General features: G+C 45.1%; 1 protein-coding gene across 1 annotated transcript in view; it reads right to left on the bottom strand.

Annotated features, from left to right (window-relative positions):
* Positions 1-27145, bottom strand: part of MYBBP1A (MYB binding protein 1a) — a 50037-nt gene that overhangs the window by 19007 nt on the left and 3885 nt on the right. The window contains exons 8-23 of the mRNA XM_058037511.1: positions 26895-27012; positions 25320-25609; positions 24566-24673; positions 23842-23967; positions 22947-23150; positions 22210-22318; positions 21718-21805; positions 20529-20680; positions 19730-19819; positions 18971-19096; positions 18148-18312; positions 17010-17167; positions 16029-16163; positions 14727-14832; positions 12347-12478; positions 10816-10884 (exon numbers count right to left, since the gene is read on the bottom strand). Coding sequence (XP_057893494.1) covers positions 10816-10884; positions 12347-12478; positions 14727-14832; positions 16029-16163; positions 17010-17167; positions 18148-18312; positions 18971-19096; positions 19730-19819; positions 20529-20680; positions 21718-21805; positions 22210-22318; positions 22947-23150; positions 23842-23967; positions 24566-24673; positions 25320-25609; positions 26895-27012 — 2176 coding nt within the window. The remainder of the gene's footprint in view (positions 1-10815; positions 10885-12346; positions 12479-14726; positions 14833-16028; positions 16164-17009; positions 17168-18147; positions 18313-18970; positions 19097-19729; positions 19820-20528; positions 20681-21717; positions 21806-22209; positions 22319-22946; positions 23151-23841; positions 23968-24565; positions 24674-25319; positions 25610-26894; positions 27013-27145) is intronic.

The following is a 27145-nucleotide window of genomic DNA, read 5'->3' as shown; positions in this document are numbered from 1 at the left end:
ATTTTAATTTTACATTCACATTGGAGACAAAGGCTCCAATGGAGCAGTCTTGAGTTTCAAGGCTTCTTATTTCTCAACCATGTTTGATTCATCCATTTGGTAATTCTGAGCTCAGGAGCTACAAGTCTGTTTGACACTGGTTTGGGAGCTGAGTCCCAGTTAGAAACTCAGCTTTGAAGATTATTCAAAAGGACAAATTCTGAGAGGGATGGGACAATAAACCACAACAATGGATCTGTTGCACCCAGCAAGTTCCCATTCCCAGCAGGCTGCTCAGAGGCAGTGGCTGTGTCAGATGTGCTGTGTGTCCCACACAATCATGGATGGGACAACTGAGAGGTGTTTGGAAAACTTTTATTCTATTTTCAGTCTCATGTGAAGGCTGAGACAATACAGATGTTATAATTAATGCCAGCACAATCAGAAGCTAATCAGATGCACTGTAAGTGTTTCTTGGCCTGTCAGCTTTTGCCACACCATGCTGTAAATGCTTTAAAGCCAATTATCTAAAATCACCCCTCGTGGGCACTCAGGGCTGGGGAAAACCTTGTGCTCTTCTTTCACAGAGGCCAACAGGCAAACCCTTGGGACACAGCAATGCAGATATTGGGCTGCTGCTTTGGTCAACACAGAGATTTATTTCTCCCTGGGGTAACCACTCACCATATCAGGAAGGCAAATCAGTCTTAACATTTGCTCAAAAAAAAAGGTCAATACATTATTACCCTAAATTCTTGAAAAATGAAAAGATGCCATAATTAAGTGAGCCATGAGGACACAAGGTAAATCAGCAGCAGAGCACAAATCAGCATCCATGAGCTCTGCTGTTTTTTTGCTCTTCCTGTAGTGCACAGTTACAGGAGTGAAACCCTGGAGGGGAATACTGGTACCATGGGACACACTGAGACCAGAGGAGAAAAGAACAGGAATGGACTCTGTGCAATGCAACCAAGCCTCCCTTTCCCACATTACAAATAATAACCAGAAAATATGCCCATTTTCTTCTTCTCTCCCCAGTTAAGGATACAGTCACAATTTTAAAAAATAATCTAAAACAATTTGGTTTCTTAATATGATCCTGTTTATTTTGGAGCATTTCTACTCTGCTTTTACAAGTTTCTCACTCTAAACATCAGAACAAGAAATGTTCTTTTGTTAAGAAATCAAAGCAAAGACTCTTGCAGGACACCCCAATATCTGAGGCTCAAAGAAACATGACCAAGAAACCTCTCAGGAAATCATCTGGGGCATTCTCCTTTCTCTCAAACCTGGCTTTCCTCTTGGAAAAAATCCAAACCAACCACCCCCAAAGCTTTAATTTTGTCAATTTCTATTTATTTTATTACTTATATATTGTAGTATTGAACACCAAGAGGTTCCACTGACACCTCAAGTTACTCACACACAGTGGTAAGACCAAGACCAAAACTGGTTTATTTTGCTCCAGTTGCCTGACCCTCAGTGCTCCTCCCAACACTTTCCAATCCAGTCTCCTCTGCACAGCAAAGCAAAGCAAAACTCTCAATTCAGAGGAGACTTGCAGCAGGATTTTCTTGAGGCAATTCAGAAGGCAGCTACAGCATAAAGCAGCCTATTTAAGGAGACTTTGCTGAAGTCTAATTTAATAATTTAGGGGATTTAAGAGCAGCACATGTTTAAAAAAAGCCCATGTTGCCTAGGCAGTGTGTGCTTTTAGCTGCTGCCCCTGATACACCAGACCAGGCTTGATATTGCAAGAACAAAGGTTTCCATCTTTTGAGAACATTTATCAGTAGATAATGAGAAATTAGAATTCCAATTCACTCAAACATCAGCCACTGAAGTTTAGCCTTCATACAGCATAAAAAAGGTACTTGGACAGTAAAATTGTTAGCTTGGAATATTGAAATAAAAAGCATTGCTAAGCAAAAAAAAAAAAAAAAAAACAAGATGGAAATTGTACTGGGCTGAACTTTGAAGATTCATTGTTTTGGATGAAGATTCATTGTTTTGGATGAAGATTCATTGTTTTGGATGCCCACCAGCACCTCTTTCATTTTGAAGAATCCACTGAGAGAGGCAAGATGACAAGACAGAGGGCACAGTCCCCTTGGGAAGAGGGACAGGGCTGGAAACCCTGCTCTGTGTGGAGGCTGCTGAGAAATCCTGCAGAGACACCTGAACTCCTTTCTTGTGCTTCAACTTTTCAAAAGTGGCATTTTAATATGTGCCAAGGGAGAGCAGAAAGAGAAGCAGCCACACCCCACTATCCCACACCCCCTTACTACAACAAAAAAGGACTTGCCACTTGGTACACGAACCTGGGGACATCCTTGGCAGTGAGCAAAACCCAGACTGGCATTTCATTTATGCTGCAGAAACCCCAATCTTATTTCACTTGCCAACAAAACACCCTTCCAACACACCTCCTAGTACTCCCACACCAAGATCTCTCTGTAAAGAGAACATAAATCATTCCCCAGAACTTCAACAGGATTCTATCCTGATTTTTTTTATATTTTGCAACATTATTATATCTTGAGTCCATACAAGAGTAGCTCATTTTCTCACACCCCAGCCAATTCTTCCCCTCCTGTGTTTGTCATGCCATTATTAAATACATGGCAATGACCTTGTCTCTGAGCAAATTTATCCCATTTGCTCCACACAAACACCTACTCCTCAAACTGTTGGAGGGGCTGTGTTTGAGAGGCTGAGCACAACACACTTGGGTGGTTCAATCTCTTTTTAAAAACTATCAACTTGCTTTTTAAGAGCTATCAACTCCCCACGTGTCAGATGGCAAGTTTAATTTAGTAGGCTAGGAAATTACTCAAGAGTTAGAAAATCACTGCAATATGGTTTAGATCTAACTCAACAAATCCATCCTACATGCAGGGCTGTCTCTGCTCCTGAGCACTTCCCTCCTTGGACAGCTCTCACCAGCAGCTTCTACAGCAAGAATTAGGGTTTATTTTGACCTTTTAATTTTCTTATTTCTTCCCAGCAACCAACTAGAATGTTTTCTCCCTTACTGAGGATTTGCTACATGATCATCAACACAATCAGCTGAACAGCAGTTAGCAGAATAAATACAGCCTATATCTCCAGAATCACAATAAAGAGGCAAACAGAAGCTTTTTCACGTTCTCAGAAGCTTTTTCATGTCCTGCTTGTGCTACACTGAGGGCAATGTGTCTGTGCCAGTCAATTAATGCTGGTATCACTATGGATTTGTTTGTGGGCAATGCAGGCAAGTGTCTGACACTTCTGGCAAAAGACAGAGGCCATTAGAAGGCAACAAGAAGTACAACAATGACAAAAAACCTGTATGAAGGGAAAATAAACAAAAATAAACAACTCACAACATGTATGATGCTCCCAAGAGACCCTGCAGACTCAGTGACAGGGGTCCCACATTAAACTGAAATACACCACAAACACACCAAGTTGTCAATGCAAATACAAGTGAAAACTCATGCCATGGGACTTTGAGCACTCAGCTTTAAATGCAGTCAGGAAGACCTGAAAAATGTAAACAGATCTTTTTAAATTTTCAACCATCTCACACAAATAAGAGAGAAACAGAGCTTAGAAAGCAATTCCTCAGGGAGACAGGTTTTGCTGTGGCATCAGACCTTTCCAAAGAACATCAAACTATTTATAGATGCTGTCAATGTTCTCCTGCTCATCAAAGGAAAATGGTTTTTCCGTGCAATCCCACTGCAAGAAACACTCCAAAATGCAAGGTTGGGATGTAATAATCCACATGCACAACTATCCTAAAGGTCTGGGAACTAAATACAAAAATGTAGAGCACTCTGGCTCTGACCCAGCAAAGCATTTAAGCATTCAACTGCTCTCCCTTCCACTTCAGTGGGCAGTTTGCATATCTAGAGCTAGCTCATGTCACAGGGCTTTGCTGGCTGGTGATGAAAAGAGATCAAAAATGCCCAAGAGCCCACCCATAGTTCAGCATCACCTTGCAAAACACAGACTCTGCTTGACCATCCCCTTACACAAAACAAAAACAGCAACAGGACACTGACTGGAGCCAAAGCTTGTCAGTTTGACACAGATTTTCCAGCTGCAAATGATTTATTTTTATTGAGGAGAGGGCACAGACTGACCCAAGGAAGATGAAAAGGATGGGTCAGACAGGCAGCAGCCTCTCCAGCACTGCATCCCTTGGGTCTCAGTGCCTGGGGACAATTCACTCCTGAATCTGACCACAGTGACACCTGACAGAGGTGGCACAGGGGGTGTGACCTGTGCCAGGGACAGAGGATGCTCTGGAGGAAGGGAGCCTTTCACTCATGGCCCATTGCTCAGCTCTCACCAGCTGCCTGCCCAGTGCTCATTCCTCATGCAGAGGAGGTAGAGCTGAACTGGTGCTGGTTCTTATCTGGGAGGGTTTATTTTGCTTCATTTTTAGTAACAGCTTATGCAAAATGTTCCATAACAAGCTCTTCCTCCACTACCTGCTGGCAGCTATCTGTGAGCACACAGGCAGGGCATGGTGCATTAATATGGGGATCCATTCATCTCCCCCAGCAGGGAGTGAAATACTCCCAAACACTCACACAGAGGGGTGCTGGCTTCTGGGGCTTTGCAGCACTTTCACTGCTCTTGCTGTATTAAAGTTTAATTAATTTTTAACTTAGATATTTTACATAGAACATAAAGTGTTCAGAAGGACAACTGTCAACCAGCCAAGACCTCTTTGGCAGGAATTTGGGATCATATTTTACTCTTCTGGTGATGGCAGCTCTGGCACAGACCTGCTTCAGTTCTGTAAAATTCTGTCTATAGATGTTTGATCCCTTTGGGGAGACTGCCAAAGCACCAAGATTAATTAGCAACTTACCTAAAATACACTCTCTATCAAATAGATCTTAAAGTGTTCCTTGACACAGACAGCTTTATAAAAACACATTCTGAAATACTAATGAATCTGTATGACATAAGATGACATTTTGAACTCTGTCTCAGTGCCCATTCTCATTTCCACACTAAGTAAAATTACTTTTATTAGTTTCATGACAGCTCTGCACTTACATCAGCTCTGCAGAGTTCCAGCCAAATCACAGAAAATAAACTCACTTGATGGACAAATACATCCTCATTATGCTTCCAGCTACTGCAACATCCTCAATCAATAGAGCTTTGAATGTAAATAAGAAGGCAGGAATGTATTCAAATGGATGTGTGACCACAGTGCAAAAGTAATTGCAGAGGCTCTCAGCAATTGTGTTGATGTGTGCACTCCCAGTGCCTTTCCCAAAGGAAAAGAACAAGGGATGGGTATGAAACCATTTCTGTAAACCCTTGGAAAAAGTTTCACACTAAAAAAGATTTTAAGTGTCTGCCACGAGCAAGATGGAGACAGCACCTCACTCCTGGCAGCAGTAATTCTCATTTATTAGTGCTCATTTCCAAACTGGCTCTGACACTGCTGGCCAGCAAGCTGGAGCTCTGAGGGAAAAGCACAGCTGTGCCAGGCCAGGCTTCCAGAGAGGCTGTGCTCCAGCTGGGAGCTGGCAGGTGCCCCTGCCTACAGGAACCAGCACCAGCTGCACAGCTGGGGACTGCAGTGCAGGGAGCCACACTTCTCCCTCTACACCTGATCCTCACACTCACAGAGAGCTTTTAGGGAACAAACATTACTTCATGGACCATCCAGTGCCATAAATGGGGATGCTGCAGTGAGAACCTCACCACAATCACCAGTGCAGCACTGAGGGGTTTGTGCTGCAGCAGCCCAGGACTGCACAATTACAGAATTAAATGTTACTGTAGCTCTGCTCATCAGACCAACACAGCTAAAAATAAACCAGGAAGACATTCCTCACCTAAGGCTCAGGAGGGTTCTGGTATGTAGCTGAGTCATGCAATAATCATAAATTAAACACATCTTGATCCCTGCTTTATGCTCCATCAGCACAAAGTGAAAAGCCAGGCTTTTGTGCATATTGAGAGAGCAACACTACACCCACTGAAACAGGCACAAGGAAATCTGAAGGTCAAGCTCTCCTGGAAAGCAACTGCAGCAGTAAGAATGAATTGTCCTAAGAGAGGGGGAAGTGAGGACCAGCTCACACACAGAATTTGAGAGAGTATGTTCAGTGCTTGTGGAGGACATCAGGCTGACAGGAACACCCCTCATCCATGGAACAGCACAATCTCCCCCATGCTGTCAGCACCTCACACTTTCTGCTGGCTAATTGTACTGCCAGGGAGATTTCTGTGCCAGATACCACAGTCCCCTGGCACCAGGACAACTCAGAGGGACAATGCAAGCTCCCCTGTCATTTTCCCATAGCAGTTATCCCTGGGTCTCTTTCCCCAGCTGCCATTTGAGCACTCAGAGCAGCAGTGTGTGCCTGGGCACTGCCCCCCAGGAATGGCAGCTGCCCTTCACTCTGCTGTGGCACCTTGTGTGTGAGGGAAAGCTCTCAGACCTGCCTGCATGTACCCAAACACTGTCATGTGGCACTGGCCCCATTCTCTGCCACTGAAGACATTTCTGCAGGGACAAGGTCACAGTGGGACTGATTCTTAGGACCTCAGTCTGCAGAACTGCATTCAACAACTTAGATTAGACTGCACTACAAAGCCATTCTTTACCTCTTACTTCCTTTTTTTACTTTAACTTGTAGTACTTCTCCCACTCTAAAGGTCCTCTTGAAAAGCTACACAGCTGCTGCTTGCAATCAAGTGATTCTGTATAGTTTCTAGTCACTTCTTTCTACAACAGAGAGCACTGCAGGGACACATGGCAGGGATGAGGCAGGTCATATTCTGAGAAGGAAGTGCAGCCTTAAGTTTTATGTTGGTTTAATATACATATGGGATGGCAAGGATCAACAAAAGTTTGTGAAAGGCATCCCAACTGCTACTGTAGAAAAAAAAAACCAAAATTAAAAAGCCCACAAACAAAACAAAACAGAAAAACCAACCCAAATCATCACAAACCTCACCAGATTTCTCAGCTCAATAAGTAAGTGACAACCAAACACTATTTTTTTTTTTTTTTTTGAAGCCTGAAGCATTTTAACTTTCACATAGCATGTTTGGGACTTAAAACTTCCCACTTGAAGAAAAGCAGAGTTTGAAAACAGGCCAGCCAGTATCACTGAGCATTCAGAGCAGCAGCTGCCACGGGCACAGTGCATCTGAGCTAGCAGAGCAGAGTCCCAGGGCCTGCAGCCAGGGTGGCCTCACAGTGGCTGAGGAGTCCAGCTGAGAAGCATGAGCTGCCTGGAACAAGGTGGTTTTGCAGACCCACTGTCACACACATCTTGTATCTTTCTGATGTAGAGGTTTAAACAGGTGCTAAATGAATTCAGGGTGGGGTGACAACCCCCCCTTCTCTGGTTAAAACATCCCTTGCCTTTGTTTCCCCACTCACAAATAACACCAATCTCTCCATCTTTTTCCTTTTCCAGGGAAACTGCTGCATTTCTGTCTCCTGCAGGCATCTGTGCCCCAGTAGTGACATCAGAGGAGCAGAACTTGGCCACAGGTACAAGCTTCAGTCCCAGTAACACCACTGCAAATTCACCTTTCCAGTTTAAAACTTGTTACACAGGTTGAGCTTACTGCTGAGAAAACCAACCCAATCACTGTGAGCCACACTCAAAACTGCCTTGAGAGCTCTCACCCCCCCTAAAGTGTTGTTTTATCTCACAAATAACTTCAACATGGAGCTGAGAAACCTCACTGCTTCTTTAGGCACGTAGGAACAGTGTCAGAGGAACTGACAACGTCAGTCACAACGTCAGTAGCTAAAGTTTTAAAGCTTTCTTTCCTTTTGGTAAATTCTGCATCAAGATGCAACCTTGGAATAGCTCCAAAACACTCTAAAGCAAATACCCAGGCCAAAGGAAAGTAGCTCCCAGAAACACATGGAACACCCATCCAATAGCTACAAACACCTCTGCTTGCACTGCCACCGAGGGTTTGCTGCTCTCCAGGTTTTAGAGGTGACCAACTGAGGGGCACAGGATGGCTGCAGCAGGGCAGGACCCAGTGTCCTGGGTGATCAGCTACAGCCAACAGTTCACATTTCTATGAGAGATTGTTCTCTCCTTTACAATATTCTTGTACTGACTTCACAGAAGCTATAATTTCATGTTAATGAGCACTGCCTCTGATGAAATAAATCACAGCTTTCAGCCAGACACTCCTGCCCCTGCACAGACTGTCCCTCTGCTCTAAGTGAACTGACTGAAGTTAACTCTAACATGGCAAAAGGGGGAGAAAAACTGTGTGCAAAGGCAAGGGAAGTTCAGCCAATCACCCTCATGTCCCATTTTGTGATGTAAATGCAGGAACACCTGGGCAGCAGGCAGGGAGGTACCCAGGACAAATGGCTGGGGCTGGAGAGGCCAGGCTGCTCCTCTCCAAGCTGAGCAGCATCTGAATGGCTCCTGCATTTCCCACAGCATCTTCTCTGCTACCTGTGCCCACAAACTGAGTTTTGACACAGGAACAGTGCACACACAGTCCAGGTTTGCTGTTTCTTGACCAGACCCCATTCTTGCTGTACACAATGTTCTGCATCCACCTCAGCCAGGCTGGTCCAGGGGAATCACTTAATGACCAAGTTTAACTTTACACTAGAGGCCCCAGCAAGAGCAGAGCTTCCCAAAGTAAGAGCTGGGTAGGTAGGCCCGTGGCCACAAGGTCTTACACAGAGGCTCTAAAAATAGGGATCAGTCTGGCTGAGAGGAGCTGTGGAACAGATCCCCTGCATCCATTCTGCTCTCACACACTTCCAGGTATAGAGGATGAGGAGGAAGGAACAAGTCCCTCACATCCTCTTCACAAATCATTTTCATTTTGTTCACAACTACCTTAAAGCTCAGCCTGAAGGTGCATCTCCTCCTCCCCAGGCTGGCTGGGATGGTGGCCAGCAACTCTGCTGGCCCAGAGCCCCAGGGTTTGTTATCAGGCCAACACAGAACACCTGCCCAGAGCTGAGCCTCCACCTTCTGTGCACAGCATGGCTCTTCCCAGCTGCTGTGGCCCTGGGGACACCCTGCTGAAGCTCTCTGCACACCCAGGAAATCAGAATCCCTGTGGGAACAGCTGTCCCAGATGCAGCAGCCATACCCAGAACAATCAGCACTAACAAGAGGAGTGTTAGAACAGGAATTAAGCCTCCAGTACCTGGGACTATGCTAGTTTAATGATTAGAAGCCAATAATAAGGGCTAAAAGAGGAAGATCACCCCACTTGCCTGTCTGTTATCAGGGCTGCCCAAATTCAGAGTATCATGAGAGCTTTGGTGTTTTCAGAACTCACCTTTTGGAAGCTGAGTTCTTCCACCTCATATCCCCAGAGGCTGCCAGGGAGAAGTTACCCCCCTGCTTTACCAACATCACTTTGCCATTTATACCCACATAGCCTGACTCCTACCCTACCCACTAGGATACCACCAAAACACATTTGCATTGAGAATCAGTGGGAAAATTTAACTGAAGACCTGACAAACTGGACATTTGGTGCTGGGAAGCCAAAATTCCTGAAAAGGAAGCAGTGTGTAAAAAATGTAAAGCTGCAAGTCCAAGCTGCACAGGCTTTCCTGCTCACTCTCCATGTGCCTTTGTTTGAACAGCAGTATATCCATGTTCTGTGCCCAGCTCCCACACACTCCACATGTCCTCCCCTACTCCTCCCACCCACAGGCAAACAGGCTCTGCAAACAAAGCTCAAGCAGCTTGGTGGAAGCCCTGGAAGAAGGAGAATGCTGTTCCCTGTGGAGAGGCAAAGATAATGGAAGCTGCACACAATGGAGCTGTCTGCTTGGGATGCTGTTCTGGTCTCTTGAGGATGGGATCAAGTATGTGCCTTACAATTAATTTGTTGTTTGTGTAACACATCCTTATTACCATCCACTGAAATTATTAATAGCTCAATTCACTCTCTTTTTTTTTTTGTCTTCTTTAAAGCAAACCCATTCCTGTTGGGTAAAACAGTCTGAACTACAATTTACACTGACAGTGTAATGCAACCCTACTGTGAACACATACCTACCCCTTCACATTCCCTCCAATGATCAGAAACAATAAAACAGCTATTTCTGACACAGGGACATCGATCTAGGGTGCACTTCTGCAGGGGACAGACACAGGGTACAGCTGGGGGCTGGGAAAGTTTGAGACAGTGCTACTGGCCCAGAGGGGCTTTGGTTATTAACTGTGTGAAAGTCAACCCCCAGTGCAGGGAAAATCCAGACAGGGCTCATTCCCTGCTCCAGAACACTGAGCTGTGCACTCACCCTGCAATGTTTTATTGATAAGGCTCCACTAATTTTGTGTTACTCAGGCACAGGCAACCAGCCATCAAAAATCAGATCTGTGGTACAGGTGGTTTTCAACTAAACACAGCAGCACACACACTTTAAAATGCAGGACAGATAGCAAGGACAACAGACTCAAGAACCTGACCCTGAGGTAGCATGAGGAGGCAGGGAGTAAGGCAGACTCCATTAATACCAAGGAATATCTTATCAAGAAGGAGGTAATCAAGGAATAAGCAACTGCAGTCACAATCAGGCCTCAACCCCGAGAGCTGCAGGCAGTTTTTGAAGGAGATGCTACCAAAGAACCCCCATGACTGTGGATATATTGTGTGCCACTTCCACAGCTTCACACCCCTGAAGCAGCAAAGCAGTGTTTGCAAAAGCTCTGCCCCCCTGAAAGCCACTTCCAAAACTGGGCAGCCCTAAAAGCACATTATAAACATATTAAAAATCATCTGAGCTGCCATGTTTAAGTTACTTCTCTGATTCACTGTTATTCAGCTTTGTTTGTTTACTTTCATTCTTACCTGCTGGTGTTGCCTGGCTGCTGCTGTGATAAACTCAACCAGAGTATCTACTAATGGCTTACACATGATCTGTAACAAAGAAAGACACAGTCTCTCATTAGTGGTTTGCTGACAGGTTTGTTTTTCAAGCAAAGCAGTCTGTATTTTACACAGCCTCCTGAGTAAGAAGAAAATGACACAAGAAAGAGAAATGCCCAGAAATCAGCAACAGTTTATTTGAAAATTAACAGCTTTTCTCACACCAGCTCTGAGTAAAATCTTGATCACAACAAAAAGCAGCGGCAAAACTCTTCACCTGCTAAGTGAAAACTAAAGTGTGCATCTGGCTGACACTTTCTGTAGTGTCTGTTCACACTGAGCACAGCCCCAGTCCCAGGCACAGAAGAACATGTTGAGCTGTAGCCAGGTGTGGGCTGGTCTCTTCTCCCAGGGAACAAACAACAGGACAAAAGGAAAGGACCTAAAGTTGCACATGGGGAGGTTTACATGAGGTATAAGGAACAATATCTTCACTGAAAGGGTTGTCAGGCACTGGCAAAGGCTTCTCAGGGAAATGGTTGAGTCACCATCCCTGGAGGTATTTAGAAAGACATGTGAATGTGGTGATTTTAGAAGATATTTCTACAAGGAACAGTTATACGGAATCTAGAGGTTTTAGAAATCTGCAGATGGGATCTTAAGTTTGCTGTTCATGTGGGCAACACACAGTCCTGCTCTCCCTCCATTTCTCAAACTCAGGTACAAGGCATGGTGGGCTGGTGCCCTAAGAAACCTACAAGCAGAACTCTCTCCTGGATGGAGTCCTCAGCCTGAAAGCATCCTGCCCCAGTTACATCTCCTCCCACCCTCACATCAGACATCAGTTCTAAAAGGTTTGGAGAAAGGGCTTCTGGCAGCTGTCTCTAGTTTGCTCTGACCTAAAAACCCCTGAGGATTTGTATGACATTCAGGCCCAGAGCCTGTTCCTTAAAAACTGGCTGTCCTCATAGAGGAGACCAGCCCCAGGCTTGGGTCAAGCTTGCAGGAAATACATCAAATATTTCAGACACTTGCACTGTCTGAATATCAGGCTTGAAGATTAGATTCCAATTAGACTTCACACTCCTCAGCCTTCCTGGAAGAAAACTGAGAAACTGAGCATGCAGTGGGAGCAGAGCTGGACAGGAGCTACACTGGCTGTTCAAACAGGGTGACCTGTTTTGCCTTTGTGCAAACCTTGCTCATCCATGTTGTCCTGAATACTGGAAAAAAATTAAAGCTTCTTAGGCTATGTTTTAAAGAGCAGCCTGCTGCTCACCTACTTTCTGCCTGGGGTATCCCAGTCCAAACCATAAATAAGATCCTGGCCTCCTGCAGTGTTGTTATAAAAACTGAGTCTGAGTTTAAGAGTCTGAGCAGGTGAAAACCCAAGGAAACCTCACAGCAATTTCTGAAGTCTGCAATACAACAGAGAAGTTTCTCTCCTCACTTTGCCCACAATTACAATCACACTTTGGAGCCAGCAGAAGACAACAGAGCCATCAGCACTTACTGGGAAGCGTTTGAAGAGATCATGGAACATGGAGCATGTGAGGGGACTGTTCCTTTTGCTGAGGAACTGGGTCAGTGCCTGCTGATAGACAGCAGCCACCTTCTTCACGTTCAAACAGCCTGGGTTCAAAAGCTGGAGGGAAGAAAACAAAATAAAAGCATTTCCAGTGAAACACAAGAATGAATCACTAAGAGTGAATACATCAATTTTCATCAGTTCTAAGAGGTTTTTCCCAACAAGAAGTTATGCTTGAGATATGACACAGAACCATGAATAAACAGCCAAGTGGGCCCCAAATATGCTCTCTCATATGACCTTGTCACTGAAGGGCAGCACAGCTTCCTAGAAGGACTACACACACTCCATGTAGTGTGGGGCTGTGCTCTAGGTTTGTGGTTGGCATGTGTAGTACACAAAGCTCACAGGGCACTACAAGCCCATCCTGCAGTAGCTGGGCTGTGCACATGGTGGTTGTTCTCAGCTGAAGAGCTCCTTGTGCCTGTAGATTTCAGTGTATGTACATATCTGTATCTACATACACTTAGCACCTATGTCCAGGACTCCCAAGTACTCAGCAGACAAGCCCTAGCACTGATCAGGGATCCAGCAATCCCAAAACTGTGTCCATGTTCCAATATCCCCCTCTGGTGGGCAACAAGAATCCCAGACACACAGCAACCTGCTCAGGCTACGTGGATCTAAACAGCAGTCACTGAAGAGCCAAGTGTGGAGCACTGCATCCCAACATTCCTGACTCTTCTCATACTGCCAGGGAGGTACCGCTCTTTGGGAAGAGTGAAAAATTAGGGCACAGGAGGAAAAAGCTGTAATCTTCACAGCAGTGAACCTCTGCCCAAGGAATTTTTCCACAGCCCCATGGAAATCTAAAGCCAAGTTAATGTGGTGTCCTGTTCTCAGGTCAAACTCCCACTGCTCCTGCAGCTGAACACTAAAGGCTTAAGTGGAATAAAGAAGATGGGTCTTGAAATATGACCTGTTTTTCTAGTGGAGTGTCTCTACTTAGCACTTATTTGACACACACACCTGCAGGGGAAATAACTGATTTCTCCTTCCATGCATATATTTACTGAAAATAATTCTTCTATAGTTTTTCCATAAATCTGGCTACTGCATCCTAGTGTCTGCTCTAGTTCCACCTTCCTGCTTATTAAAAAACTCCAAATTGTGCTCACAGAGCACAGCTCACTGGAAACACAGCACACCTCTGTGTCTGGTTCCCCCCTGCAAAACCTCCCTGGCCTCAACACAGTGTCAGTCATCAGCAGCATGACATGAACTGAGCTGTCATTTCCCTCAAACTGGCAGCTCATGTCAGCTGCTGGCTCAGTCCCTGCATGGCCAGGACCAGAGCTCTGCTCCCACTGGAATAAGAGGCTTCCCTGTGAAACTGCACAAGGATGCTCTGAAGCATGCCTCACTCTAGCCTCAATGTCAAATATGTTGTTTATATTCTCCCAGATCTCCCATTTTGTTTTTTTCTTCTACAAAAGGCCCAGCACTGCACAGGAGCTACATGGATTAACACCCTCCACCTCTCCCTAAGCCCTAGAAACACTGGCTGTCCTATCAGCCTCCAGCAGTAATTCCATGTGTGTTAATTTCCATGAGGGAGCTCTGTTTACTTTTCTACCCCACAAGATGTCAGCAAGATGAAAGCACTAATTCCTGGGATCAATGTGAGGGGTTCAGAGGCAAGGCCGGGGTCAGCTGCTGAGACTGAGACACTGCTTGCTGAGTTTCTAGTGGAGGTGACTGGAGTGGGCTGCCCAGTATAAAGGGTCACCTACTCTGAGACCTGTGAAATGCAGCAGAGATACAAGGTGAAAGGGAGTCAGACTAAGGGTCTCCTAGTAATGGACACCTGTAGCACAATCAGATGAAGTCACCCTCCAAACAACTACCACTGAAATCAGGACTGCTCCAAACACTCTTCACCCTTCACCTTAGCCCAAACCTCAGGGGAACAGGAGTTTACTGTCATCCACCACTATTCTGTATCTTCCTGCTCCTCAGCACCCTCTGGAAAAAACTCAAGAGTGACTGCCAGGAGTTTAATGGAAAAACCAGCAAATCAGGGAGGAGAACAGCAGAAATACACATGAAGCTTCTTTGGACATCAACCTGGATCCACTGAATCAGCAGCCCCTGTGCCTATGGGCAAGCAGGAAGTAAAGGGTGAAAGCCAGGAGGGTGAGGGCCAGAAAGGGATGGGGAACTTTCCAGTGTCATGGAAATCAGGCAGACAGGTACCTGCAAGCAGCAGGCCCAGTGACAATGAACAAGGAAGGCCCACCTGCAAAACCAGGCACTGCAGCTTTACTGACAAAAACACATCCTCAGGAGCAGCCTCATGTCTTACCTGACATGCCTGCTTTGCTTTGCTGTCATTCTGTTTCTCAGGCTCAGGGGGAGGAGCAGCTGAGGATGTGTTTCCTTTCAACACTTTGAGCAGGTACAATGAGGCACTGTTAAAGAAAAGGGGAGAACACAGCAGTTACCACAGTGCCACAGTGAAGCTACCTAAGGCCAAGAGGCACAGGCAGCTTCCTCTGTAGCAAAGATGGTTACAGAATTTGATAGGGTCCCTTCCTCAGTCTAACCCACTCTGGCCAGACATAAAGACAAAGAAATCTTAGGAAACTAAATAATTTTGTGTCATCACAGTCAGATATCTCCACTATCAGCCTGGTTTCCTCAAGCTCATGCTTCTGACTGGCACTGCTGGAGGAGTTCTGCACCTTGCCCAGGATTTCTGAGCCTGCACAGCTCAGCCAGGACTGCAGCATGGCCTCAGCTGCCATGTGCTGGAGAACTCAGGCTGGAGAACTCTCCATTGGGAGAGCATGCAGACCTCTGTGCTTGTGGAAAATGCAGTGTTTACTGGGCACTGCTGGGAAGCTGTCAGGGAACCATGCAGCACACACAGCCAGCCCCATGTGGGCAGAGGTACCACGGTTCCTGCACAGCCATGGGGGAGATGTGCTGCAGAGCCAACAATGTCCAATGGTACTGGGTTGACCATGCAACGTGGTACCCACTGCACACACAGCTGAGCTGAAAAATCCCAGAGTGAGTATGAAAGCCCTCATCAAACTGGCTGCATGTCATGAGAGAGCCTGCTGGTAAATGGCACTCCTATTTACACCACAGAACAGCAATATCACTCAACTTTCTAACAAGTATGTATCTGGTTTATTCTAATTTTCCTCTATTCTACAGCAAAGGAGAAAATATTGGTATGTACAGTCAGGACTAGATGGCTATTGCCCTCATCGTGCCATCATGGAGACAGTAAACACTGCATTTAAAGAACAATCATCACAGGTTAATTAGGAAATGCACTCATACCCCACCAAAGCACACACACTGCATTACTCCCAGAGGAAGCCTCAAGAAAGCACTTCCCAGCAGCAGCAGAGCTGTACCAGACCATTTCTGTATCACAGAAGCTATAAAAGACAATCACCAAAATACACACACATTTGAAAATGCTTCAGACTGCCAGGACTGACTAGTCCTTATGTCTTACACATCTGTGTAAGACACAGATGCTGGTGTGAAGCCTCCTGCAAGGCTCTTGCTTCCCAGACCTCTAAACACACACCATCACACCTGGTCAGATGTTACAGCACCAGTGGAGAAGCTCCTTGTGAACACTCACCTGAAGTAGTAGAGAGCCACTGCAGAGTCAGTGTGCTTGCAGGCTCTCTTGACCAGTCTCTGCAGCAAGGCATGCACATCCTCCTGCAGGGAGGCCACTCTCTTGCAGTACTGCTTGTTGCGGCACAGCGAGTTCCTGCACAGTGAAACACAAACACAAAATCACCCACAGACAGAGCTCTGGGAGCACATGGCCAGGAACACTGAGCACTTACCAGGGTGAGAGAGAGCAAAACCAGAACTCAGTGAGTGGTAACAAACAATGCTAGCTAGGTACTGAGCAGACAAGCCCTGCAGCACATGGCTGTGGCAAGAAGGGTGAGGACTCTGAACACTCTTCACCTTCAAGCACAAATTCAGGCATCAGAGATGACTTTCCTTCAGAGCTCCCACAAAGAGCACTGACCACCTCAAGCTTGTTACTTCACAACTGCTTCTCAACTGGGGAGACAGCAGCACTGAAAATGCTTTAGAGAGTGCTGAGGATGTCAAGAAGTGGTGCACAGAGGACACATGTGACACAGCATGCATTATGTCTGTCTAGCTGGTACCATCCCTCACTTCTGGCCCTGAACAGAGAATTTGCACTCTGCCTGTCTCAGAAATAACTTGTTGAGAGTTTGCTCCAGCCACAGCAGCAACTCTGTAAGCCTTGGGAGTTGTTCTATGGTCTGACCCAGAGGTCAGAAGCCCATGGGGTACTCAGTGACATGGTCCATACCTGCAGTACCTGTGTTTGTTCTTGAGGCTTCCACCTACAAACAGGTTTGACACTTCAAGTCCTTTAGCTGAGAAAATGCAGATCCTAATTCCTTTCCTGCAGGTGATGACTAAGCACTGTGTATGTGTGTGGTGCTGGTAATCTACCCTACACAATCTCTAAGCCTTCAGCCTTAGAAACAGCAGCTCCTGGTGTTCAACCAATACCACAGCTGTTTATCAAAAGCCATTTTCTATTACCTGGAGGTCCAAGGACACTTACTTGAAGATACTAGCTGTTTTCTGGAGGAAATCCACCTCCTGCTTGTCAGAGTCTGAGCTCATGCACTGTTCAATCAACTGAAGCAGGGGCTCGATGATATCAAACACCAAGGGGTTCTCTGCTTGCTTAACCAGGAACACATCAATCAGATCCAACACCTGCAAACACAGTTATCCATGTGAGGAGTACAGCTGACAGGGAAACAAGATGCATTTACCCAGAGCACCTACCAGTAGGCTGTGGAGCAGCTGGAGGGGACTGAAAAAATTATTTACAGCTGAAATCTGTACACATTCTGGTATCATTTCTACTGTTAAAGCACGAGAAACTGAAAATTAAAATTTGAAACTGAAGATTGAGAGTTGTCTGCTGGTTCCAACTCTATTTTGTGCAGTGATACCATTTAGAAAGAAGAGTTACAAGAATCAGGGTCACCTGGCACAGGTCCCTGTCAGCACCACTGACTGAAGATCTCACCCCTGCAAGCTCCTTTGAAATACACACTGCACCAGCATAAAATCAGCATTTTTATAGAACAGCATCAGAAGGGAAATGCAGTAGAGCCACTGCCTCACTTCCCTGTTCAGCCTTGGCTAACTGATTCCTGACTCCCATTTCTGCCTGGGAGCAGCTGGAGCTGTCTCTGGATGCTGGAATGTCCCAGAAGGTCCATGCTGACACCAGGCGGCCTGACCTCAGCATTACAGTCACAACCAACCAGGGGGTTTAGCAAAACCCCCAATTTTACTGGCAGAAAAAGCTCATGTTGCAAAATGACCCAAGGCACTTCATGCATTAAGGAACACCAAGTTTGTCCAGTTAAAAAAAAAAACAAAACTGACAGGCATCCTTGGATAGCTGCAGGAAAGGATCTTATCAGTTTAAGCATTTCAGATCAGCAAATGAAACCCGTGGTGCACTTTTTGACAGCACAATCCTGGTTTTCTAACAGGCCTGTGAAGCCCCAATCACTGATCCCAACAGTGCTGTGCCAGGTGCTGTACAGAGCCAGAACAACCAGTCCCAGCTCCCAGGGGTTAATGACATAGGTGAATGTCCCAGGTAGCTCACAGCATGCACAGGCTTCAACTGACACGCTACTAAAGCAGAGGTCTTCACACAAACATTTGTCTCCCACCTTAGCCTTGAAATCCCTCCGCAGGATCTTCTCTTTCCTCATTCTGTCCTTCTCATCTTTCTTTGCCTGGATCCGTTTCTGCTGCTCAGCAAAAAGGGCTGAGATGTTCTTGTCAAGAGCCATCATAGCCTCATCATCCAGTTCTTCATCACTCTTATCTTCTTCCTTTTGATTTTAGGAGAGAAAACCCAACACATCAACTCATATACTTCAAAAAGACAGTGGGGAGGGAACCAGAGCCAAGACCAGACTCCAGCAGGGGTGTAGCTAATCCTGAATAATACTGCAGGGAGGGAACACAGCTGCTCATACCCATGAGAAATCTCACTTGTATCTCCCATCAGGTAATCTGGCTGCTGTAGAGAGGATCAGGAGAGGAAAGAGGCTGAGGTTTTGACCTGACTCCCTCTGTGCTGTTCTTCCTCCAGTAAAGAGGTTCATATGTTGCTATGTCTGCAACCTTTATTGGGATCATTAAATCAAGCTCTATCACTGCTACAGTAAGTCTCCAGAGTGGCCTTCAGGGAACACTCCTCCACACAGGCCAGCCAACACACATAACAGTATCTCAGTGCTTTAGCTCTCATCAATCTCATTTGTTACAGGCAGGAGCACAAGCTGGGTCAGGCTAGACTGAACAAGCTAAAGTGCTCAAGATATATGAACAATAAATAAAAGAACAAGTGACTTATTCCCAGAGCTCACCTAATACCATGAGTGTTTCAAGTGCCATACAAAGATGATGCAAGGGCCAAGACAGCATGAGTTCAGGCACCATCCCAACCTCCTGGTATCTGTATCAGGGTAGGCAGTGAAAACATACCAAAGAATTCCCTCCTTGGAGAACTTTCATCAGCTGACTGCGAAAATTATCATCAACTTCTTCATTCTCCTCATCTTCACTGTCAGTGTTGTCTTCATCCGAGGAGTCCTCGCTCCCTTCTTCATCCTAAGGAAGGGAAGTTCATCTCCTGAGCCCACCAGACAAGCTCAACTCAATTCTCAGAAATAAATCCTCAACCCTCCCCTCCCCTCCTGCCTTCCTTCTAGCCCTCAGATACAAGGACAGACACCTCAGAAAATGGGGTACCAGGTCTCCACAAGGGCTAAAGTGGAATACAATACAGACTTCTCTGTCACATTAAGTAATTAAATAAGTATCAAAGAGAAGTTTCCAAGGAACAGCTCCCACCTGACCCTCCTCTGTGCTGATGCCTGTAATGCCTCATGACTTGAATCTCTACAGTCCTAAAAATGTGAGATCTGGAATCCAGCTGGCTGTGCACCACAGCCATGATTCTGTGGCTGCAGAAAGGACAGGCCTGTGCTCCTGTCAGGATGCAGCTATTTCTTCTCAGAAAGGCATCTGTTCAACCAGCCACACCTACAACTGCAGGCCAAGAGACTCAAGCATGCACTTCCAACAAGCCATTTGTGTGCAGAACCTTTAAAATAAACCTTAATAGAGCAACAGCCATTTTCCTCAAGTAGAGAAATTATGTTAATCTATTAACACAGCTCAGGAGAACCATTAAGTATTGAGGATATGAGGAGTGTTTGTCACTGGCAATGGCACAATTACCGTGTCCTGGGCAGATTTGGTCTTTTTGTTTGATTCTTCCATCACAACGACTGCACTTTCTTCATTCTGCTCTTGGTTAGGGTCAAAAACCTACAAAAAATGGGGACTTGGGTTTTTTGTTTTGTTTTTAACCATTTCTTGTGTACAACAAACAGAAATTTCAGCACAGTAAACCAGGTGAATAGTGGAATTTTAAGTAAGGGCATTAACTTTCTGCTTGTTAACATGCTAAGTTCTTTCTGTAAGTAACAGAAAAGGTGAGGAAACTGAAGAGGATGGTGGCATCATACACCTTGGCTTGTTCCAAATGAAGTATTAGGTTCATCACAAAGTACCTGACAGCCCATGTTTGCAATCCACATATTACTTTCTCAGTAGGCATCACCTTTCTTAGTGGTATGACCAATTCAGATTTTTAGTGTCACTTACTTTTAGGACCTCTATGAAAAAAGCACCTTTCTAGAAAAAACAAATTTTACCATTTATACTCACATATAAAATCTACCAGTTATATAAACTGACCCAGGAATTTTTTCAGCCTAAAACTATCAAATAATACAGCTTGAAGTTAACAGATCTCAGGCTCCTGTAAAAAAAAACAACCAAACTCCTCCCCCACAAAAACAAAAAATAGCCTAAACACTCTCTAAATTACAGCTCAAATTCAGCAGCACACATCATCAGACATTTCCTAAATCAAGTAGATTAAATTAAACCTAAAATTGAGACATGCTTGTACATACATGTGTTAGGGACAAAACAGGCAAACAGTGCAAGGCCCTGTGAGTGCCTCACTTACATCCAGGATGAGCTGCAAGCCCCTCTTGGTCAGGCTGGGGCAAATCCACACAAACACACTCTTGGAAATCCGACGTAAGAGGAGGCTGGGCTGGGCAAGGAGGGAGAGAAGGATTTCCACCATCACCTCAACCCACCCTGGCTCTGAGCTGTCTGCACAGGACAAACAAACAATGACAGGAAAGAGGCATTGGTATATCAGTAAGCAATACAGAATAATTCACCAAGGAATAAAAATTAAAATTGTCCTTCTAGCTGACTCTTAAAAGTACCACTCAGCAACACAGACCAGAAGGCTGGGAGGGAGAAACCACAGGGAGAAACATGTTTGAAATGGTCTTTTGACCATTGTTTTCCTTTTTCTGCAAAGGCTTACCAGGCAACAAAAGCTACTATTTATTAAATCATTACTTAGATTAGCAGTTCTTGCAAGTTACCTGGCACCTACTTGGTCACATTAAAGCAGCTGGTCAGCAAAAGTATATGCATTTTATAGTGTTTGCAGAGAAATCAGAAGTCCCAGCAGCCCATGAAAAGTGATGGCATTTGAAATTTGTCCTTTAGTCCAAAAGTTTGGGAATCCTGCTCTACAACCATCCAAACCACCAAAGAATTACAGTTTTTATTTTCACAGTGCCCTCAAAATTGATTTACACAGATCTCAGGAGAACAAGACCACAGTTGGAGAGGAAATTAAAAGATCAAGCCAAGTTTTTTCCTGGTCAAATCTCAACCTAGAGGGCCCACAGGCCCTAAACAAGGACCAGCCTCCATCTCCAAACATGCTGTGTTCACACAGAGGACACGTTCAGCTTGCTCAGAACTCAAGCTAAGAAGGAAACACGTTTGATGCCTGCTGGGTGTTGAAGCCCACAGCTCTGCCAGGCAGACACCACCAGGTCAGCACCAGCCACTGGCCCACACAGAGCCTCAAGGAGAATGAGCTCCCTTGGAGTGCTCACCCAAACAAGGGCAGCTGTGGAGCTCAGCTCTCCGTGCCAGGGCACACAGGAACACAACCCACTGCCAGGGCACACAGAGAGCTGGAGCACAGGACTTAGAATGGAGAGAGAATGAAGAAGGGATTCTCCTGGGGGTAAGTGCATCAAGCCAGAACCAGTGCAGAGTGCAAACTGCCTTGGCAGACCACTAACAATCCCACTCCCTTTCCTTCTGTAGGAAGGACTCACCAGCCTTCTTCTTTTTGGCTGCTTTGCTGAAGGCCTTCTCTGTGCAGTTCAGAAGGTCACTCAGAACCTCCACTGTTTCAGACTGATTCTGTTTGATCACAAGCAGACAGGAAACAGGCTCAGAACTCCCCACTACCAACAACAACAGAAGGAATATGCTCCAAATCTAAGGACCACTCTAAACAGGTACAAATATACAAATCACCTACTGCAACTCTTTTGCAAAAAAGCCCCCATGAAATTAAGTAAAAATTGCTCCAGTCAGCAGCAAATCAAGGGCAAAACTAATGGTCAGGCCAAGCTTTGCCCACTACATGTCTATAGACAGTGTAAGAATCACAGCTTATTAGCTGCCAGTTGCTCATTTTCAGAAGCCAGAGGTTCAGAAAAGCTGGATCTCTGAACACAGAGAAACTCCTCATCTTGGTGTTCAGAAAGCCCAGCTATTATCAGCCTATGCTATACTAGAGAAGTATTCATCAGAGATGTTACCTTGAAAAGATGAATGGCCATTGAAAGCAGAAGCTGTTGGAAAGCACCAACTTTGGCACTGTCTGATTTGTTTTCCTTTTTCTGCAGATTCTTCACAGACTGAAGTGTTCTGAAGAAAGAAACCTCTCTGAGTTTTCACAATTACAACAGCAAATCATCCCATATGACCAGACTAAAAACATGACCAAAACTACAGTACTGTTTTGTGTACTTAACATTTCATCTCTTGGCATTGGATTCTCTTTTAGCACACAATCTTAACCCAATAATAGTATCTGACTGAATGTGGGTTATAAAAAAACTGCACTTGTGCACAGACTACACTCCTAGTACCACAGCCAAGGCTAGATCTTTATGGGGAATCAAAAAGACTCTCAGAAAAGAGTCATTGAGATGTTTGTACAGGCATTTTTAAGAGAAAAGATGAGCAGACTGTTACAATCATGTTTGGGAGAAGGACCATAGAAAAAAATCACATAGTTAACACATAGAAGGAAGAGGAAGAAAAGAATGGGGTGAAAAGAAACAGAAAGATACTCTGAAAGCCAGTCAGGTGCAGGATACTCAAAGGGAACAAAAACAACTGCCACTGCCTGTGAAATGGCTGTGCTACAGCAAGCAGAACACCACGAGGCAAAGAGAACACAACATCTCCTTGTCCTAAAGAGAAACCAAGACCAGGGCTTTCCCCCTTTCTCCTTTCACCAACCCAGCATCCAAGTTCCCAAGCATCTCACCTCTCCCAGATATCCCTCTGTTCCTTGGTAAAAGGTTTCACAGCTTTGACATGCTCAGTGGAGAGCAGCTTGTTGGCATACTCAGCAAGGAGAAAGATCCACAGCTTCCCATCTGCAGTCACACCATGGACATGCTTCTCTCTCAAGGCTGCAGCCTTTGCTGTATCCCCCAAGACAGGCAGAGTGTTTAATGTCTGAAGTAACCTGCAAAGAAAGACACCATGTTATCAAATGGCCTGTTCCTGCTTACCAAAGTAATACCCACCAGCAAAGCACTCTCATCCCAGAGCTCTGGTCACTCACTGAAGCCCAGACTGACAGTGCCCAACTTTCAACCCCCACATGTAGCCAAGACAGCAGTGTAGAGCTCATTATCTTGGTGGCCCCAAACCACCTGGTGCTCTCAAGGACACTATTAATCTCAGTTGCTTCTCACTCTGTGTCCCACCATGTCCTCTGCTTTCCTTCTACTGAGGTTTGGCAATCATATAAAACATCTATTACCAATCTATCTTCCTTAGCACAGGGAGGGCTGTGGAGTCACCAGCTCCTCACACAGAGTGGCCAGAAATCCACCAGCACAACCCCAGCACCTCCCTCTTGGGTCCTTCCCCTTCCAGAGTGCCACAGAGGCAATGGAAATTCTATGGGAAAAGCAGTATGAGCTCAACTCCACACGTGCCATATCATCTCACATTTACTCATCATCTCATATAACACAATCTTTGAATAATCCATCTCCATAAAAAAAGCCATGTCCTGGTGCTGGAGTCAAAGAAATGCTCCAATAGCAGCCTAGCATCTCAAACTTCTTGCCCCACCACTCACAAGCTTATTTTATCCTCAGGAAAAAAAGAAAAATTTCCAAGCTTAAAGCCTGCAATCAAATCCTTACCCAAAGAAGTAGTTTTCTGTCTCTGTATGATCCCGTTCATTCAGGGGCTCTGATGGAAGGACACCAGCCTCAGCTACCTGGGAATTCTTCTTCTTAGCAACAAAGAAAGCATGGAAGAAGCAAAACCTAGCATAGACAGAAATAGGAACAGAATGAAAACCCAGACTGGCCATAACAAAGCAAAATCAGCCTATGCATGCAAACCAAAGAGCTCCACATTCAAGGAAGGCCAAGCACTGAAAAAAGCACTATTTACAATGAGCACTAATTACAATGAGACTGTTCTCTCAAGATACACAGGGTGAAGAAGAGAAAAAGATGCTCAGGACTTCACAAAAGTGAAGCACCAACACTTAAGGCCACAAAACACAATACTAAGACTGTCAGATATGGGTCATACTCTCCAAGGCACTTTAAGTAACAGATAAATACTTATTAAGAACTGATGTTAAAAATACTATCTTCAAGCAGTTTAGGCAAGCAGGAATGGAAAATTTATTCAAAATAAATGGGACTAATGTGATTTTAAATGCCAACTACTTATCACACAGGTTAGTCCAATCATGCAGAAAGTATGAAAACAAAACCTAGACTCCTAAATTATTTATTATGGAGCATTTCCACTACTGGATTTGTCCAGTGTCATGGGGACAGCTTATCTGCAATACTGCTGTTGAGCTACAGAGAACTACCCCAAGCACATGTGTCTTTACATCAGTCTCACCTGGCAATGTCCATCACAAGGCTCTCCTCTTTTCTGGTGACACTTTCAATGATGTTAACCAGTCTGTGCATGATCCACCTTCTCAAACGAGCAATCTTCTGTTGTGCTCTTTGAATAAGAAGGAGAACACAATCAGCAGTTTGAACACTAACCCAACACAAATACACTGCACAATCCACTGCACCAGGAGGTGACTTACAGATCCTTAGAGACTTTACACTGAAACTGGCAAAGTTATGTAGTAAAGCAATAGGTACAAAAGAAGAGATATAATCTTCTCAGGTTTGCTTTTCACTATGCAAAAGGTGATCTATTTATCCCACAGAGAGTCTGCAGATGAGCAAAAAGCACTTAAAAGAATTGCAGCAGTCAGTAGAGTGAGGTTTACAGGTGCCAGGTAACCACATAACCTGGCCTGAATGCCACAGTGTCTAACACACAGGTAAAAGAGAGGCACAATTCCTACAAAGACCTGAGAAGCTGTAGTGAAAGAGGAAACCATGGGACATATTCTCCAAAGCAGCTGTCAGGACTAGAAAAAGAAGAGAAAAGGCTCTTTTGGTGATTCAGTCTGCTTTGGGCAGGCTGGCTGGTTCTCAGTATGCTTGCAGAATTTGCAGAATTGAATTTTATCCCAGTGAAAGAGTCAGATTCTGGGGCTAAACTTTCTGAGACAGAGGAAATAAACAATTGTGAACTCATGGCAAGGGAAGCAGCAGATGCTGAGAGGAAGGTGCAGTACCCCTGTACTCACATGTCGGCGTTTTGCCGGTTCTGTTTCTGCCGGTTACTTGAGAAGTCTAAGCAGCAGTCCAGGTCTGGCCTGAGGAACATGTCCTTGAGCCAGCTGATGTATTTGTGCAAGGCCACTGCCTGCAGGTGTTTCACTACCCTGGAAGCACTCAACAGCACTGGCCTGCCTTGATTGGTAAGGGTAGAGAAGCCCATCATCACAGCCAGCTGCCTCTCTGGGTCATCGCAGCCACTGAGAAATGTATCTATGTATCCTTCCATTTCTGCAGCAAACTTAAATCCCTGGGGAGACTGAAAAACATGGTCAAAGAAGCAGGTCAGCAACTTCACACTCAGACTGAATGGCTGTGTAAATAAAAATCATAGAATCACAGAATGGCCTGGGTTGGAAGGGACCTCTCAAGTGAATCAGGTTTATTTACTCCCTTGTTGATTAAAAAAGTGGAATCACGAAGAAAACTGCCAGTAAATAAAAGACTCCAGCTTTGTCTAGCTCCATCTCCAACAATCACCAGAATCCCATAAGGATCTACAAGGTAACAGCATTTACTTCTCCAAGCAACCTATGTCAAGAAACAAAACAAACCCCAAAACAGAATCAAATTCAAACAAAGATCTTTTCTATTCTCTCATCATCAACAATATTAGCAGCTTCTTCCATTTAGCCTCATTGTCTTCAGGGATTTCTGACAGGAACCAAATAAAATTTGAAGCACATGGAAGATCACAGCCCAATTTACTGTGCAACAAGCACAAAAAGTAAGAAATAGGAAAACTAAGCCAGTGGATATATCCTGGAGAAAGCTGGTCCATTTAGGGAGGCACCATGGTATGCAGTATTTGCAGGGCAAACCCACACACCTATGGCTGCTCTGATAACAGAACAAGATCACACAGACCTATCTCTCCCAAGATACAACAACGATTTCTGGGCTTATGTGAGGAGGTTTGGGATTGTGTTACCACAAAAAGCCAAGCTAAAAGCCAGTTTTATCAGTACTCCCCTTTTACTTTTCTTCTGTTTATTGCAGGCTTGTGCTGTTTGCTGGCTTCCCAGTAGGGAAGAGGAAGAGGAGCTTCAAAATCCAAATCCAATAAGTAATTTCTGTGCTAAAACCTCAGATGTGTTTATTAAAACAAGCACTAACAAACAAAAGCACGAGTTGTCTCTTTTTGTCTTTGCTTTCCAATGTCCATGTCACACCCAGCACAATGATAAACAAAAAGGAGCTTCTGGACACACAAAAGCAAAGGGACTGTTAAAGGACAACACATGACACTGTCAATTTGCTGAGGGCTGCCCTTCCTCTGCCTCCCCCCTCATCAGAGCTTTCCTGGCAGCAGCAATGAAAGCAGGTGAGACAGTGCTGAACAGTTTCCACACCCTTAAAACAGGCAATGACAACCAAACAGACTATACTCACTCCACTGCAACCAATACACTAACCTTGCTTTTAGTAGGAGTTCAATGTCTAAAATGACATAAACTTTTTTAATACAAGATGATTTGAAACTAGAAGTGGGGCAGAGACTTCCTTGTGCTCAAGACATGGCCTTTAGCTGTTCAAAGACCTACCTGGGTTGCTACCACGTGTTCTCCATAGTGCAGCATCACCTTCCCCTTGAGAACCACCTGCAGCTGCTCCAGGGACAGCGAGGGGAGGGCACTGCCCAGCAATCGGTAGCACATGTGACTGAGGGGGAACAAAGAACATTCCCTCAGGCTAAAGCACAGCACTAAACCCACACACAGGGCTAAGACACAGAGGAAGGGCTGGGGCAGGTACAGGAGCATGCAAGGAGATGAAGTCAAAACTTCTGGGTCAA

The sequence above is a fragment of the Melospiza georgiana genome, chromosome 19 (assembly GCF_028018845.1).
Source record: "Melospiza georgiana isolate bMelGeo1 chromosome 19, bMelGeo1.pri, whole genome shotgun sequence".
Taxonomy (NCBI): Eukaryota; Metazoa; Chordata; class Aves; order Passeriformes; family Passerellidae; genus Melospiza; species Melospiza georgiana.
Note: the sequence above shows the minus strand (reverse complement) of the source record. Positions and strands in the feature narration are given on the sequence as shown.